The sequence below is a fragment of the Humulus lupulus genome, chromosome 4 (assembly GCF_963169125.1).
Source record: "Humulus lupulus chromosome 4, drHumLupu1.1, whole genome shotgun sequence".
NCBI classification, from domain to species: Eukaryota; Viridiplantae; Streptophyta; class Magnoliopsida; order Rosales; family Cannabaceae; genus Humulus; species Humulus lupulus.
In genome coordinates this window covers 21,058,167-21,074,110 of record NC_084796.1, presented here as the reverse complement: position 1 = coordinate 21,074,110, position 15,944 = coordinate 21,058,167, and the positions used below count along the sequence as shown (strand labels likewise).

At 33.1% G+C, this 15,944-nt stretch overlaps 1 protein-coding gene across 1 annotated transcript; it reads left to right on the top strand.

The window, feature by feature from the left end:
* The first annotated feature begins 9,032 nt into the window (after nt 1-9,032).
* LOC133830154 (DNA-(apurinic or apyrimidinic site) endonuclease) lies at nt 9,033-13,535 on the top strand. The gene is made up of 9 exons (XM_062260079.1): nt 9,033-9,338; nt 10,014-10,106; nt 10,235-10,379; nt 10,597-10,798; nt 11,253-11,331; nt 11,579-11,640; nt 12,189-12,275; nt 12,421-12,524; nt 13,039-13,535. The coding sequence occupies exons 1-9, from the start codon at nt 9,108-9,110 to the stop codon at nt 13,113-13,115; spliced, it is 1,080 nt and encodes a 359-aa protein (XP_062116063.1). The 5' UTR covers nt 9,033-9,107; the 3' UTR covers nt 13,116-13,535.
* Nucleotides 13,536-15,944: the final 2,409 nt, after the last annotated feature.

Sequence of the window (15,944 nt, the reverse complement as noted above, 5' to 3'; positions counted from 1 at the left end):
GATTTGAACTCAAAATCATTCAGTTCTAGAATTAACCCTTAAGGGAACTAATATACGATCCGTTAGGAAATATTAGATTCCGTATTGTTGATACATGTTCCCAGCCATCCATGATAATAAATCTCCAAAACAAAAGTCATTAGCCTCATTCTTTGAAGAGACCTTAACGAATGAATCAAAACATTTAATAAACATGAACATGAGTTCATGAACACTCAGGATTTAGGTTGATCTATAAATGATCATTAGTTATGATATGAATTATAAGTCTTTATTGTTAAATGGTTTTTTTTTATAAAGAATTTAATTAATATCGGTCCATGTCATATATAATCATATTATATAAAGCACATTTACCGAATCTAGATTATTTGTATCATTATGATACTCAGTAAACCGTACTTACAACTCCAATTAAAGAATTCCATAACTTTAATTTGTCGTTGTTGACTATTTTTATTCATTCATGTGATCTTAATTCTCTCGTACTAATACAAGATCACATCCTCAATAATGAATATGTAATTTTTCTGATATTTACAAAATTATTCAAACAATAATTTAACAATCTAAATATGACAATAATAATAAACCATTGTATTTATTTATTCACAGAAAAAACAAATGTCTTTACATGCTTTTAGGATACACTCCTAACAATCTCCATATGAGTTATGGAAAGGAAGAAAACCCAACATAGGGTACTTCAAAGTGTGGGGGTGTCTTGCATATTGCAAGAAAAATGAATCTAATAGAACAAAGTTAGGTTCACGAGCCATAAATTGTGCTTTTGTTGGTTATGCCAACCATAGTAAAGCTTAGGGGTGAACATTTGACCCGAAAAACCCACAAACCCGCCCGACCCGCAACCCGAAAATCTGTTTTTTGGGAAAACCTGTCGGATTCGGGTTAAATCCGAACCAAACCCGACAAAAGTCGGGTCGGGTTCGGGTTTGAATTTTGTTAAAACTCGGGTTCTGGTTCAAACCCGAAATTCGAAAAAATGGTATTTTTGAAAAAAAAGTGTAAAAAAATGGTATTTTTGCAAAATTTTACTTTTCGGCCCAAAACCCAATCGGCCTAGTCCAACCCAAAATCTGAAAAAAAAAATGGTATTTTTGAAGAAAAAAATGGTATTCTTGAAAAAAAGTGTAAAAAAAATGGTATTTTTACAAAATTTGGATTTTCAGCCCAAAAGACAAATGGCCCAGCCCAACCCGAATCAAACCCGAACCCGAACTTGACTAAAATCTGAAACCTGAAACCCGAAACCCGAACCCGAAAATTTTGAATCGGTTTCGGTACCATTTTTCTTAACCCAAAACCCGAAAACCATTTTTCTCATTATTTTTTAGCCTTTGACTTAGAGTCTAATATTGTGATTGAATCTAGAGAAGTTGAACTCTTTGAGAACATGTTATGTGACAACAATTCTCAAGCTTCAACATCTCTAAAAGAGAATTTGTTATATGAGAACAATTCTCAAGCTTCTACATTCAAAATTGATTCTCAAGAGGAGAATTCTCAAAAGAATGTAAGGCAACCCTTTGAACTTAGAAGAAGTCAAAGGCTAAAAAATAATGAGAAAAGTCTAGTAGTGGATGAGATAGATTATCAACGAATTTCATTCTACATGGTAGAAGGAAATAAAGAGGAAGTCATTAGGAAAATTCCTATTGTACTTCTTATTGAGGATGATCCTAAGACTTATAGAGAAGCTATGCAATCAAGAGATAGTGCATTTTGGAAAGAAGCCATCAATGATGAGATTGATTCAATTCTTTCCAACAACACTTTGGAATTGGTAGACCTCCCACCGGGGTCTAAGCCAATTGGGTGTAAGTAAGTATTTAGGAGAAAATACCACATTGATGGCACTATCCAAACCTTTAAAGCTAGATTAGTAGCTAAAGGGTTTAGGCAAAAAGAGGGTATCGATTATTTCGATACCTATGCGCCTGTTGCAAGAACAACTTCTATAAGAATTTTGTTCGCTTTATCTTCTATACACAACTTGTATGTTCATCAAATGGATGTCAAAACGACATTCCTTAATGGTGACCTTAATGAGGAGGTCTAAATGGAACAGCCCGAAGGGTTTGTCCTACCAAAATATGAACATAAAGTGTGTAGACTTGTAAAATCCTTATATGGATTGAAACAAGCTCCTAAGCAATGGCATGAGAAATTTGATCAAGCCATCATGCCTAATGGGTTTAAACATAACAATGGAAACAAGTGTTTGTATTCCAAAACTTGTAAGGGATATGTGATCATTGTTTGCTTATATGTGGATGACATGCTTATTCTAAGTGATAGCATGAAAGGGATAGAAGAAACGAAAAGGTTTCTATCATCAACCTTCAAGATAAAAGATCTTGGAGAAGTTGACACTATACTTGGTATCAAAGTAAAGAAACATAGTGGGGGTTTTGTGTTAGGGCAAGCCCACTATGTTGAGAAAGTATTGAACAAATTTAACCATCTCAAGGTTAAAGATGTCAATACTCCATTCGATCATAGTGTAAAACTAGAGAAGAATGAAGGAAGAGTGGTGGCTCAATTGGAGTACGCTAGTGCTATAGGGAGTCTAATGTACGCTGCTCAATGTACTGGACCTGATATAGCATTTGCGGTGAGTAAACTTAGTAGGTTTACAAGTAATCCAAGTGTGGATCATTGGAAGGCGATTGGAAGAGTCCTAGGTTATCTCAAGAAAACCAAAGGACTAAGCCTTCATTACTCCAAATTTCCTTCAATCTTAGAAGGATATACAGATGCAAGCTGGATATCCAATCTTGGGGACAACTTGTCCACAACTGGTTGGGTATTTACACTTGGTGGGGGTGCAATTTCTTGGGGTTCCAAGAAACAAACTTGTATATCTCATTCCACTATGGAAGCAGAGTTTATAGCTCTAGCTGCTACCGACAAAGAGGCTGAATGGTTAAGGGATCTGTTGATAGAGATACCCCTAATCAAAGAGAATGTATCCACTATATCGATACATTGTGATATCCAAGCGACATTGGCTAGAGCATACAGCGGAGTGTATAATGGGAAGTCTAGATATATTAGTCTAAGACATGGATATGTAAGAAAATTGATTCAGAGATGAGTCATCTCAATATCCTATGTGAGAACAAGTGAAAATCTGGCGGATCATTTCACTAAGCCACTAACGAGGGATTTAGTGGCTATATCATCTCGAGGGATGGGACTTAAACTCCCTAAAGAAATTCACGATTGATGGTAACCTATCTTAACACTAGTTATTTAACTAGTGTTAGGTTCAATAGGTAACAACAAGTCAATCAAGTGAATATTAGTTGTACTCAAAATAAGTCCCATCTGAGATATTGAGTACTTGTGAGTTGCCAAGTTGAGGGTTAAAACCGAAAGGTTTTTTAATAGAATTCAGTCTTGTGAAGACAAGTATTTTTGGTAGCAAAATACTATAAGAATTCTACCTATATGGACCTAAGGATGGTGTCGCCTCTAATGAGAATTAGGGGTATTCTCAAGAATGTCCATGAATGGAAAGTGCACATAGCCATTAACGGTGCAAAACCAGACATAGAGGTATCAAGTGAATATCGCAAAGGTGTGTGTGTTATCATCGATTTGTTATAATGAAAATATGGTTCAATGCCTAGTGCAACTAAATTTTCGACAAATTTTGTGATAATTACACTATAGTAAAGTTCAAGTTGAAAAACACTTTGTTTTATGTACTAATGTAATGACTCCTATAAGAGAGAGTTCTTATTTAATCAAGTGGGGGATATGTTAAATTTTAAAATATAATGATTGATTATATAAGTTTTACAATAGATAACTATTTAATCTAGTGGGGGAATGTTATATTATTTTATAATATAATATAATGTAATATTATAATATAATGTTTTAGATTAAATAAATGTGACAAAGAGTGTCACATATTGTAACATATAGTAGAGTTACAATATTTAGATATATGAGATATATCCAAATATGTAACATATTTGGTATTACAAATTTGTAACTTCCAAATATTACCCATTATTGTGTAGATTTGTTGTTACACAATATTGAGATGAATTTCTTAAAGCCATATGAGAAATGGCTGATAGAGATGTGATTTTAACTCCCATATTGTGTATGGAAGTTACAAAATCAAGTGGGAATAAATTTGGAACGTTTTTAAAAAATTGAAAAATTGGTTGCTGGAAAAGGTCTAGGGCCGCGGCGCCTGTTTGTCAGGCTGCGGCCCAAGTGGCAGAAACACTCTAAGGGTCGCGGCCCAAGTGGCTGACAACATATTCTAATTTTCGGTTTTATCCAATTTTGAACGTTTCCAATAGCCAAATAACTCCTAAATTCTCTATTTTAATTCCATAAACATCCAATTAATCATTGGTAATAGCCATGTGGGTTGGTGGAATTTGAAATTCAAAGGGTGTCTCAAAACTCTATAAATAGGAGCCTAATGCTCACTTGTAAGATACAATATTTCTATCCATTAGAGCAATTGGCTAGAAATACCTTGAGGCTTGATTATTCCATAAAGCATTTCCAAAAATCTGTGAGAGATCCCTTAGTGCTTGAGTTAGGGGGAAATAAGCTTTTGGACAAAGGTTTCAAACCTTGTTCAAGTTGGTGATCCCCAACACTCTTCACTTTGGTAGTGTGAGTGAGAGTTGTTTCTGTTGACTGTATTTTTAGCCAACGACGTGAGAACGTCAAAAACGATAAACCTTCAAGAGAATTTAAACGACACAGACAGTTTTATCAAGAAAAGTAAATAACACACGAGATTTTTATAGTGGTTCAGCCCCGATCAGTCGGTAATAGCCTAATCCACTTAGAGTTGTGATTATATATCTGTACTCAAGATCAGATGGACAGAGCCAACTGAGTTTCTTCAGTACAGATTGCAAAAATACAAGAATCTTTTCAAATACCAGCACTTTCTCTCTCTAGAATACTCAGACCCAAATTTTCTCTCTCTAGAATACTCAGACCCAAATTTTCCCAAAAGTTTAGAAAGAAGAAGCAGAAGCCCCCTCTCTAATCCCATAAGCTCTCTATTTATAGGCTTAGGGTCATACATCTGATATCCCCTAGAATCTGGATATTTTATTATATTTATTACATTTAAATTACAAAAAACATTCAAAATGTAACAAACCCCCCCCCCCCCCCCCCCAACTTGTGGGAAGAATGAGAGATTCCCGCATATCTTGTTGAAGCTGTTTCTGGGAATCTTGACTTAGTCCTCCTCTAGCTAGTTGATCCACCTCACCTCCACTCTGGTCGATCATACACATGCTGGTCGGACATACACTTGCTGGTAGGACATGCAAGTGCTGGACATGCACTTCTCTCCTCTAACATGACACTCTCCTCTAGCATGCCATTTCTTTATTTGGACAACCATGCACTGGTTGGACATATGCATAAAGACCAAATTCTTGGGCTCTCCTAGGACCACTCTCTTGGGGTCTCCTAGGACCACTCTCTTGGGGTCTCTTAGGACCAAAGTCCCTTGGGCTCTCCTCGGACCACATCCTTGGGGTCTCCTAGGACCACTCTCTTGGGGTCTCTTAGGACCAAAGTCCCTTGGGCTCTCCTCGGACTACATCCTTGGGATCTCCTAGGATGCACTCTCCTTAGCTCTCCTAGGACCACCCCCTTGGCGTCTCCTCGGACCACACCCTTGGGATCTCCTAGGATGCACTCTCCTTAGCTCTCCTAGGACCACCCCCTTGGGGTCTCCTCGGACCACACCCTTGGGATCTCCTAGGATGCACTTGGCTTGGTTATGACATCTTTCAAGCAGTCCAAACTCTTCACCAGTCTACCGGGTCACTTTATCACAACTCTGAGGAGTCAATGTATTTATTGACTATTAATCTGTCTTTTACTGACCATGCACTGTCACTTGTCACCTTTATTGACACGTCATTGATCTCCAATTTTTGGGATAACAGTTTCTATTTTGTTTTCTTGTTCTTTCTTTTTATTCTATTTCTCTTCATCTTCATATTCTTCTCTTTTGTTTATTTGTATTTCTTGTTTTGAGTTGTAATCTTATTTTCTTTTTGTTTCAAACACTTTACTTTATTTGTATTATTTTGCATAGAGTTGTATTTCTCTATTTCTCTTCTTCTATTTCTTCTTTTATTTATTTGTATTTTCAGTCATAGAGTTGTAACTTTATTTAATCAATAATTATTTATTTGTAATATTTTGTTTAGAGTTGTAATATTCTTACCTATTTCCATTGAGGCAAAACTATTTTTTCTAACAGGAATTACATAAGACTTATCATGGGAAGAGAAGCCAACGAAGATTCTGGATAGAAATGATGAAGTCTTAAGGAATAAGACTGTCACCTTAGTGAAAGTATCATAAAGAAATAACAAGGTAGAGAACACGACTCCAAAGTTAGAGTCAGATATGCGGGACTGGTATCCCGATATGTTCAAGTAAATTTCGAGGATGGAATTTCTATAAGGAGGGGATAGTTGTAATGTCCCAAAACTTCTAATAAGATTAAAAACTTGAATTAGCGTGCTGGGAGGGCACGTGGGACAAATATGTGGATTATATTAATATATAATTGAGTATGCATGATTATGCGTATTAAATAAGTTTAAATGACTGCTTTTGTTAAAAAAAATTACATTTTCTTAATTTTGACCCGTTGAAGGTATATTTGTATTTTATGTCCTATATGATTGAGACCACATGGTTATGTGGATATATTTGTGATATTTAGCAAGAGTGGATCCTTTCAAGCAATTTAGCAGAAAAGTCACAACGAGGATAAATACTCGGCTCGAGGGAGTGAAGGGGTATTTTGGTAATTTTACATATTTTGGAATAAATAGACAATCGAAGTAGTTTATGGGAAATAATTGTATTTGATGGATTGGTTGACTAATTTTGGGATCTGAGGTAGGGGTAATATGGCATTTTGACCAAAAGTTTAGATAAACCAAAGTTGGATGTTTCTTTGTACGTTCTAGGCTAATCCAATACCATCCATTAGTCATCTTCAAGCTCTCAAGGCACTAAAAAGATCAAGCTCTTGGTTGCTGATTTTTGAGGAATCAACAAGGTAATTTAAGTTTTAAGGAGAGGGTTGAAGCTATGAAGATCATTGGCAACACTTATGAATTTTGAAGTTAGAGGTAAGGATTCTTTTCTCTTAATTTTCTTTAAGTTTTATTGGTTTTTGGAGAATTCTTTTTAGAATTGTGACTTTGAAGTGTCTTGATATGTGTTGGTGTTGTTTTAATGTGTTTGTGGGCTTATGATTGAATTATGGTTGCGGTTAGGCTTGGAAGTAGTTAGAACCTTGTGTTTGGGATTGTGAAAATCACATTTTCTCAGTTTTTCGCGGTGGCACTTGGAATGAGAGCTGCGACGCAGATGAGTTTCCTTGAGGGCAGGGTTTTCCCTCTGACCCTGTGGCGTTGCGGCCCTTTGAGAGGGTGCCATGACACTAATGTGGGATTTTGCATAAGGTTGCTCTCATACTGTTGTGGCGCCGCAGCGCTAATGTGTTCTTTTTTAGGAGGGCTTCTTGGACTTCTTTGGAGCTGTGACTCTTAGTTGGGGCGACGCGGCGCTAATGCTTTTTTAAGGCACAAATTTCAGGTTTTAGGAATAAGGCTCGGGGCTTAGGGGAATTGATTTAAGAACCCACCTGGGGGCTTAAACAAATTTCCATGCACTTGTCTCTAGAACGTGACTCCTCTTCAATCCTTAGGTGCTTCAAGATCTCTTCCAAAGATATCTCTTCATTCTTATGGATGATCTTCTTTCTATAACTTCTCCAAGATGGAGGTAGTTTAACTATAATCCCCCCCACCATGAAGGGTTCCGACAATATTATCTTAAGAGTAGACAACTTATTCACAATAATTTGAAGTTCATGTACTTGTGGAGTAAGCGTTTATCATCAAAGAATTTAAATTTCATGTATTGAGTGATGAGGAATTTCTTGGTATCTTCTTCTTCTATTTTGTATTTCTTCTCAAGAGCTTCCCATATCTCTTTATTCGATGTAGTATTTGTGTAGAGATCACAGAGACGATCTGACAAAGCATTGAGTATGTGACCTCTACAAATGAGTTCATTCTCTTCCCTTTCCTTTCTTTGATCACATCTCGATAATCATCATCCTTTGGGGACTCCAAAGTCTTCAAATCTTTGTCAATGATGTAGTACACTTTCAAAGTTGTAAGGAGGAACTTGATCTTATATTTCCATCTTACAAAATTTGAGCCATCAAACCTATCTAATCTCACTAGATCTTGAGACATGAACGTGAGAGCTGAGATTGATGAGCTTTCTTCCATAAATTTGGTTAGTAGAAAAGCCTAAGAGATAGACAAACTTTGATACAAAACAAACTTTAGAGATAGAGATTTCTGATTGTTGGAGATTAGACTTAATCAACTTTGGTTTTGTATTACAACTCAAAGCATAAACAATATTTAATCTAACTCTTTAGGTAGATAATCACAAATTACATAAATACAAAGGAAACAAAGTGGATAATGTACATTTCATGAAGAACATCCTTCAAGAAATAAAAGAATAGAAAATAATTAGAAAAATATATTAAAAAAGAATAAAGAAGAAAGGAATATGTCTTTTTTTTATTTGTAATAATTTAGTTTTTTTTTAAAAATATTTTCAAACTTAAATGTATTTAAAATAAATTTTAAATAATTTTAGTTTTTATTGACCTTTTTTAATAATTTTTAAAAAATTTTTAAGAACTAATAGAAAAATAGATTTTAAAATTTTTATAATTAAATAGTATAATTTGTTAGTTGTAAAAATTCGGAGATGAAAAATATTATTATTTTATACAAATACTAAAATGGATGAATTCTAGGAGTGTCAAAATTTCAAATAAAAAAAATGTTATTTATTCAAATCATAAATTTGTCAAGAAAAAAACATTAAATTTATTTGAAAAGAAATGACAATAGCGAATGGGAACAGTAACACGTCAGAAAAGGAAAAAATGTCACTGATCTTTACTCTTTACATAACCAAAAAAAAAGGCAATAATATCGGAGTTGAGAGCGTAGGAAGAGACGATGAAACGATACTTTCAACCAGTGGAGAAAAATGGCTCAGCCAAGAAGCCCACTCCTTCACCTTCGAAGAAAGACGATGAAAATGGAGAGACATTGGTTGAAGATACGAAGAAAGAGCCCCTCAAGCTCTTGACTTGGAATGCCAATAGCTTTCTTCTTCGGATCAAGAACGACTTCCCCGAGTTTACCAAGTTCGTCTCTGATTTTGACCCTGATGTCATTTCCATACAGGTGAGTTGTTCACTCTTCTCTGAAGCACCCTTTTTGGGTTTAACTCTCTTTTTCTTTTCTTTCCCATTTTTTTGGGTGTTGGGATTTTGTGGAAATTGATGAATATGCATGTGTTGGCAAATGGGTTTTCAAGCCTTGATCACCTTGTGTTTTGAAACGTAGGTTTTTCTTATTTTAGTCAGTGATCATTGATGAAAGTGTGAACCGGGACGTGGTTATTTTTGTCCTTTTGAGGTTAAGGTTGAGTTTTAGAGGCTGGGGTTTAAGGATTCTAAGAATATTGAAGCACTATTGATGGAATTTGGTCACATTAACTACAAAGAGTTACAGTTTTGGCTGTTGAGCTTTTGGTACCATTGGGTCCATTGGTAGCTAAGGTTTGTTAATTTGGTATTGTCTGTTTTGATTTTCTTCTTTCATAGGAGGAACTTTTCATAAGGTAGAATGCAATGTGTTCTGATACTTGTTGGTCAAATCATATAAATAGAGCCTAAATTTATAATAAAAAAATCGTGGGAGCTCATGTTTTGGTCACATGTATAAATTAATCCAAGTGAGCTTGAATACTTTAGCTCATGCTGGTGTTATCTCTCTTTGCTCAATAACTCACAATGATTGGTACTAAGGCTGGTGGTAAATTTGGAGTGGAACCTTCTAACCATAACTAAATGTTAGGAAGTGAGGATGCCTGCCGCTGGCTCAAAAGGGGCACCTAAAAACCCAGCAGATTTGAAAGACGATACTAGCTCATCACGTGAAGAAAAACAGGTAACACTTTTCCCAGTTACCATTTTTCATTAATGGATCACCTCCATGAAATGTAAAATATTGTTTAGAGCAACTGTTATATGTACTACTAAGTTACTAACATAAGTTTATTTTTCATAATCCTGCAGATAATTTTGCGTGCCTTGTCCTCCCCACCCTTTAATAATTATCGTGTTTGGTGGTCTCTTTCAGATTCAAAATATGCAGGCACTGCCCTATTTGTAAAGAAATGTTTCCAACCAAAATCAGTTTTTTTCAATCTTGACAAAAAGGGTATGATGATGGACAAAATCTTATTCTTCATGTTATGAAAATTTTCATATTTTACTAGATATTATCCTGTTGAAAGTCAGTTTTTGAAACAATTTTCCTTATTTTTCACGTTACAAAATGCAAAGTACTATGCATTTCCTTCACACTAGCCCCTTGATATTCCTCTTTATGATGAACAACATTGAATTCATTCAGTTGTCATTGTTGTTATTATTAGCTTCAAAGCATGAAACAGATGGTCGGGTTATTTTAGCTGAATTTGAGACATTCCGCGTCTTAAATACATATGCACCAAATAATGGTTGGAAGGAGGAGGAGAACTCATTTATAAGGAGAAGAAAATGGGATAAAAGGATACTGGATTTTGTTTTGCAGTCTTCAGATAAGGCTCTTATATGGTGTGGTGATCTAAATGTTAGGTCAGTGTTTTTTTTCTTTGTTCATGCCTGGATAGAAGCAAATATATATACAAATATGCGTGCAGATACTTGTATATTATTTAAGCACTAGTAGATGGCAAGATGAATCTCTCGTACAGATTGGTTTCTATAGTACTCACATTCTGCACAAAGGAAACTAGTCAATATGTAAACTATAGAAAAAGGAAGAAATACAACGTGACTGATTCCAGAAAGGTCTAACAAGAAAAAACCCACTTGACTTGAAGTAACAGTATCATTCGTATTTTAGCTGACATGAAATTTGGTGTCTCTTTCTTATTCCAATGAGCCAATGGCCATGACCAACATTGATTTGCTCTTCTTTTTTTTTTTTTGTTTGTAAAATAGCTCTTGTAATTTGATCTATAAAACACTTTAAATGTATACGTTTGTTGACTGTCTTGTCATTTTGAATATTTGAAATTGTATGCAGCCATGAAGAGATTGATGTTAGCCATCCAGAATTTTTCAGTGCAGCTAAGCAAAATAATTATGTACCTCCAAATAAAGAGGTAACTTATCTGATGTTGAAGTCATATGGCTTTTGTATTGCCATAAGCATATTCTTAGCAGATAACCTTGATTTATTTTCAATTAACAAAAAAAAGTCTCTTATTTATTTTCATGTCAGAACAAAAAAGGTTACATTGGAATTTTTGAGAATGAGCAACTGAATCAAATAAAACCACTTATTTTAAGATCCTTTTGTTAGGGGCATAGTTTGGTTTACTAAATGATTGTTATCTTTTTTTGATTCAGGATTGTGGACAGCCTGGTTTTACCTTGTCTGAGAGAAAGCGTTTTGCTAACATATTGAAAGAGTACGTTAAATTTTTTTTTCTTCTTTTCTTATTATTTTATTGACACTTCATATGTTGAACTATAAACTGTAAAATAATGGGATTTTCCATTTAATTGAGGTAAGGCAGAAAATTCGGTACTAGCACACAACTTTCTTCAGCTTTCTGAACACCCAGCTCTATTTCTCCAATTATTATTTTTTTCTTGCTTTTCCTTCCGTGGGAGAGAGAAGCTGGTTTCCCAGTTTCCTCCTTTAAACTATTTTCTCCTTGGTCTCAACTTCTCATATCTAATGGAAAATGGGACTGCTTTTTCATAGTATTCCTTCTATTTATCTTCTATTTATTTATATATATATAGATATATATTCCTTTAATTCTTTTTACTTTAAACTTTAATGATGTTAATTGTTTACACTTTATTTCTATGTTCATACGTATGTGAGTAGAACTTGGGAGATAGAGATAGTCAGGAGTTAATTAGCATAGATTATTTATACACAATTACAATGTCATTGTGCATTCCACTTTTAACAGCATCACGATTTTCTTTGTGGATTATGCTTCAGGGGAAAGTTAATAGACGCATATAGATATCTACACAAAGAGAAAGACATGGAACAAGGATTTTCATGGTCTGGAAACCCCATTGGAAAGTAAGAATCTCATATACAGAACAGTGTTCGAACTGATCAAAGTTTGATTTTTTATCATTAGACTGAAATATGGGAAGAACATAATGATCAAATAATCTTACATTATATTATACCACTAGACAATCATGTACTGAATTTCTTGTAGGTATCGTGGCAAAAGGATGAGAATAGACTACTTTATTGTCTCGGAGAAACTGAAAGACAGGATTCTTGCATGTGAGATGCATGGAAAAGGCATTGAGTTACAAGGTATTGTGCTTTGTCCATGACCGAGCTTCTCACATAACTTTACAATACTCGGGGAATAGAAAATTATAGTAATTGCTATGTAGGTACCAGAAGGGATCCATTCCAAATCTCAAATTTTGTAAGAGCAAACCACAGGCCTGGGTGTATTTTGTCCATGCTTTTTAGTTTCTTGAGTAACTAACAACTTGAAACTAAGATCTCAAGTAGATAATCCAGTCCCATAGTTTGTGTAGACCATTTACAATGCTGAACAACAATCTTATGGATGACCCAATTTCTGAGAAAAGTGTCTTAAAGAAAAGAGGGTCTCTTTTTAAGTTACTTTGGCTAGTGTAATTACTAATTACAGGAGATTGAATGAAAACTTCATATCCTAACAAGCTTCACTCAAAAGCTAATAAACCCATCAAAAGGTAACAAAATATATTGTGTCTTCATTACATGTCAGAAGAATTATTTGTTCTGTTTCTCCTACTAATATAAATTGACTGAATTTGATGTTCTCTTTTTGTAGGTTTCTATGGAAGTGATCATTGTCCAGTCTCCCTCGTGCTTTCAGAAGCGAGCTCCATAAATTCTGGAGAAAGTTGATGTCGATATTTACTTATATTGCCTATTAGAACGCTTAGTATTATTAACCAGTAATTTTAACAGAAAACATTCAAGGTAGTTGTTGTTGGGTACATTGGTTTAATTTAGTTGACAATTCACATGGTCTAGCTGGCCAAACCTGGTCCACCACTTTCCCCTATTACAAGGGAAAATAAACAAGATTTGGAAAGGAAAAAGTAAAGGAGACCCAACAAAGCATATTTCTTTTGTACATGGTACCATTACCAATCCCCTGTTCTTACCGGTATTAAAATCTTAGAGAAACACATTTGTAGCTAGTTGGGTTTGGTCTAACCTGTTTTAATGGGCATCTTTATTAGTTATTAGTGTACTCATTCTTATGAAATGCAAATGAGAACACTGCCAAAAGGGTATCTGTCCCTTTCTGGAGCTGATCAATCTGAGGCACCTGAAGTGAGCCATTCAAAGGCCATTCTTTACTGAAAAATCCCATTAGTATGTATAAGAGCTGCTAAAGCCTGCTTTGCATTTATATCTTTTTCTGACATTTAAAGTTGCATTCAATATTCATATTGCTTTGGTTGTACCATACAAAGATGATCTTGAAAAGACCACAAAACGGGCAAGTTGCTCTTAATTGCCACTGCCCTTTTAGGCCAACTCTATTATAACAATAATATGTTTAAGAAATTTGGATGAAAAATAAAAAATAAAAATTGTACCCCAAAATGGAATTAGATCATTTTATAATAATTATTAATATATCCCAAAAATTGTATTTTTAAATTAAAAAAGTAAAAATAAATTAGTAATTTATTTTGATCATCAAGCCTTAAAAAAACTCACTCATTTTTCCTTCTAATTTGGAGAGAAAGAGATATAGTGGGACATAATTCATTTTTTACCACCCCTTTTTCTTTCCGCTCTCTTTTTTAACATACATTTTTTTTTCCTTTCTCTTCACTTTTATCTCCAAAATTTTCTTTCCTCCCACTTTTCCCTTTTGCCAAACATAGACTATGATTATTTTTGCACTAAAGTAGAGCAATGTTTATCATATTATTTGTTTTAAATTCAATTTATTAAACTAAATATTATATTCTCTTGTTAAAATAAAATATATAATTTGTTATTATTATCATCATTATTTCATTTTATTATATAGAACGAAATTTATGTTTTTTTTGATACTGTATTAGTAGTAGTAATATAAAAACAATTCACAATACTAGTACTACACTAGATATAACACATAACAATCTATTTTAAAATCGATATATGCACTATTATAAAGATGAGTAATGATATATGCACTTTAATATTATTATACCAAAAAAAATATATTTAAGTACATGACATACATTTTCAACTTCTCATATAAAGTGAGATTCACTATACTAAAAAGACAATTTAGGTGTAATATTTAAATGCATATATCATTATTCTTATAAAGATATAATGCTTTTTTGGTGTTACTCAGCACTTATTAGCTCTATTGTTATTATTATGACACAACAAAAATAATAAACAAATGTAATTTCAATAATAATAATAATAATAAATGTAATAACAATAAAGTTCCTCATCTATTTATTTATAAAATTATGAAATAGGTAATGTTATGAAAACATTCTCCTATTCTTTTGACCATTTTTTCCCCTTTACTCACCTCTATTTATCCCTTTTCAAAGTTTAAAATTTAAGTATTTTCTTAACACATCTTGTTCATTAATAATAGTATAACACAATTTCATTTTCTCACTTAATAATTTTTGAAGATCTCTCACTCGTTTACCTCTTGCCATTAAAAATTAATACTCATTTTATACGTTATACTATTAAACAAAAAATAAAGATAACAAATTAAATCTTGAGAGAGAGAGTAGCTTTGCACTTAATTTATATTGATTTTAAAGATTTTTGTTATTGGAAATGATTGGATTATCAAATAAATGAGTGTGTTAACAAAAAAAAAATATTTTAATTAAGGAAGAATATTATAATATATATTTTTGTTCGAAAAAAAGAATAGTATAAAGTATTTAATATTAAATATCTATCTTCACTATACATGAACATTTTCAGTGTACATGAACATTTTCAAATTCTATATTCACATTCCTCATCTATATACAGTACATTAATAGTGTCATTTACGTAACTACCTATAAAGATATCAAAAGCCACTATTAACGAAAAAGGGTGAATTCTATATTTTTTCTAAAGAAAAATTATTCGTTTTTAAAGTTTAAAAAAGACACCTCAGGCTCAGTTCTCCTTCCACCAAAAAAACATCACTAAACAATAAAAAAAAAATTAAAAAATAAGAAAGGGATATCTCACTTTGTATAGTCTTAGTTGACAATATAAATTCTTAAATTAAAATAGCATCTCCATTTTGCAACTTTTTCTTTTCTTTAATTAGTATATTTCATATGAGTAATCAATCACTGATCTATTATATAACATAAAAAAAATGCTTAAAGCTAACACATATGACATATTAATATATATTTCGCGTCAATAATTTATAATTTATGTGAATTCCACATTAATTTGTATTATTTTATATGTTAACTCTTAACATCAAACTTCCGAAAAAAATAAAACTATTGTAAATTTTGCATCAAATCTAATTATTTAATTAGCCTCTAATTTATAATTGTTGCACTTTAATAAATGATCTCATTAAATATATCCAATATAATTAAGACATAATTCATAACATTTTTAAGATTAAGTTATTATTTAGTTGGGAGAGATGAAAACATAAGAATGAGAATGTAAATAAAAATATGTATGGAATGAAATAAAATTTATGAGTAAAAAAATATTGTACTTTAGAAT